Here is a 2,580-nt window from a genome sequence, read left to right as displayed (position 1 = left end):
CTGACGCCGGAGTAGGCCCGCCCGAGAGGCGGGAGCGCGGCTCCACAGCGCACGCGAGGCCTCTCCGGCCTTGCCGGCCACGGGCCGCGGAAGAACGAGGGCGGGGGCACGGAGGAATACGGTATGTATGCGCATCTCCAGGGGGGTGAGGCGTCCCTCAGCCGCCCCAACCCGGCCGCCCCGCCGCCTCTGGTACCGAATCTGAACCATGGTCCTGCAGAAACTTGATAATGTCCTTCTTGGGCAGCTGCTCGCTGCGCAGCTGCTCCACGGTCCACGCCCGCTGCGGAATGGCTGCCGCCATCTTCCCCCGCTGCCTCCGCTTTACTGAGCCAGCCCGCCTCGGTTCGGCATCGCCCCGCCCCTGGGGCGTGGCGTGGACGCTCACCAGGGTCGAGGGGCGGGGTCACTACTCCCGCGAGCAGGATTGGGGCCTGTCCTTGAGTGACGTAAACCTGTGCTATGAGGGCTTCTTTGTTGAGTCCGGGTGAAGAACCTATGGAGGTGGCCTCGGCAGCCAACAGCGCGGAAGACTGCTAGCGGTCAGCTACTCTTAACTGGACTCCCTGTAAGGCGACCTCTGGTGGTAGTGATATTTACCAGCCATTACCACACTTGTTTATTACCTACCGGCTGCTATGCCTTTAAATGGCCTGTCGATAACCGGTTTAAAGAAAACAGCAGCATTCAGACTCCTAATCTCTCATTTTATCTAGTTCTAGCCTAAAAATTCGCACCTGAATTGGCTCAGTCCTTGTCCATCAGAGCAACCCATATTCTACTATCTCCCATTTAAAGAGCACACAAATAAATGCAAACGGCTCCTCTCTCTCCCCCCATGAAATCACGAGAAACAGTTTTTCTAAAAGCCAGTTCAGGGACACGAACAAATGAAGCAATGTAATGAAGCTGTACTCAGGATTCTGCTTACTGATGGTGATGAGGATGGCATTATAAATGCTTATATCAACTCCACGTTGTGTGTGTACTTTTCCTCAGTACACAACGACATACACTTACAGAGGTTACTCGAAGTTGTCAGGTTTAGAGTGGAGATGCCAGGAATTGTCTGAGAGAGAAAGCTATCGCTTCATTGGAATGACTGCACACTGACGTTTACTGCTCTTATCTGTAACAAAGATGTAATAGTGGAACATCAGGACGCCTTACATTAAAAAAAAAATTGTAATGAATAACAGGACCAGACCACATTCACTTTCCTTTAAGCAATAAAAAATATTAAAATAATGGGTTGCTACTCCTAACACAGTGAAAAAGAAACATTTTTGTTTTCTCAGCCTAGACAAATAAGTTATTCCATCTACACATTTTTGCTTTTCATCTCATCTTCCGATTTAAAAGTACAGCTAACAAGGAATAGGACACGTTAGACACTAAATAACGTTAAATTCACAAAACTATGGGTATTCCATTGTCTTTGGGATCTCGAGGTTTATTTATTTTATCATTTTAAGATAAATGATATGACATTAGCAATGACGCCCAGACACCTAATCGTTGGAAACGGAACTCAAATTTAGAGTCTAAAAAAACCTGGAAAGGGGACCAAATTTGGAGCAACTCCTTCACAGTGCGCGTGCGTCTCAGGCCTAGAGGGTTTCCGGGTAGCCAGCCAATCATATTCCCAATGCAAACTCTGTGGTGGTATATTCAACTGGATAAACCTGGCTGCAGCCCGCCCTCTCGTTCCACGGTTTTGTCCGGAGGAAACCGATGGGGGTCGGAACCTTGGCAGTTGAGCTGCTGCAGCTACTGGTTTCTGAGTGAAGCCTTCGGTAGTTGTCGGCCTAATGAGCGGACGGCAAAGAACACTTTTCCAGACGTGGGGCTCAAGCGTCTCCCGATCCTCTGGAACTTCTGGTTGCAGCTCAGGAACTGAGCGACCTCAGAGACCTGGAGGCTCCAAGGCGCGTTTGCCAGCAACGGCGGAGGCTCAGCCGGAGTCGGACGATGATGTGTTACTGGTCGCGGTGTACGAGGCTGAGAGGCAGCTAAGTCTAGAGAATGGCGGGTTCTGCACCTCAGCTGGAGCCCTGTGGATTTACCCTACCAATTGCCCAGTGCGGGACTACCAGCTGCACATTTCCCGGACCGCTCTGTTCTGCAACACGCTGGTGTGTCTGCCTACGGGGCTGGGAAAGACCTTTATTGCTGCCGTGGTCATGTACAATTTCTACCGCTGGTTTCCTTCAGGCAAGGTGGTCTTTATGGCTCCCACGAAACCCTTGGTGACACAGCAGATCGAAGCTTGCTACCAGGTGATGGGTATCCCACAGTTCCACATGGCCGAAATGACAGGTATTTTAGAAAGAATGGGGTAATATGAAATTAAGAGCTGGGTACCCAGGGGAAAGCAACATTCTGGTGGAAATAGAGCTAAACTCCTGATCCATGCGGAATAGTTCCCAAACCACAATATGCGCATCTTATATCCCCTCCCTTAAAACATCATCTACTTATAGCAAGTCCCGACAGTGATGAATAGGGTTGCTTTATTCAATCTTCAGAGAATCCTTGTAGCTTGTCAGAGTATTTTGAAACTATTATGTGTGTATACCC

At 49.8% G+C, this 2,580-nt stretch overlaps 2 protein-coding genes across 2 annotated transcripts in view; one reads left to right on the top strand and one right to left on the bottom strand.

Moving 5' to 3' along the window:
• Positions 1-318, bottom strand: part of FKBP3 (FK506 binding protein 3, 25kDa) — a 23,589-nt gene extending 23,271 nt beyond the window's left edge. Inside the window, exon 1 of the mRNA XM_012642960.1 lies at positions 172-318. Coding sequence (XP_012498414.1) covers positions 172-304 — 133 coding nt within the window. The 5' untranslated portion in view covers positions 305-318. The remainder of the gene's footprint in view (positions 1-171) is intronic.
• A 1,493-nt stretch (positions 319-1,811) lies between these two features.
• The window catches only part of FANCM (Fanconi anemia, complementation group M), a 79,294-nt gene continuing 78,525 nt past the window's right edge, over positions 1,812-2,580 (top strand). The window contains exon 1 of the mRNA XM_012642959.1: positions 1,812-2,319. Within this exon, the coding sequence (XP_012498413.1) occupies positions 1,812-2,319 (508 nt within the window). The remainder of the gene's footprint in view (positions 2,320-2,580) is intronic.

Source organism: Propithecus coquereli, unplaced genomic scaffold, assembly GCF_000956105.1.
Source record: "Propithecus coquereli isolate 6110/MARCELLA unplaced genomic scaffold, Pcoq_1.0 Scaffold191, whole genome shotgun sequence".
Taxonomy (NCBI): domain Eukaryota; kingdom Metazoa; phylum Chordata; class Mammalia; order Primates; family Indriidae; genus Propithecus; species Propithecus coquereli.
Note: the sequence above shows the minus strand (reverse complement) of the source record. Positions and strands in the feature narration are given on the sequence as shown.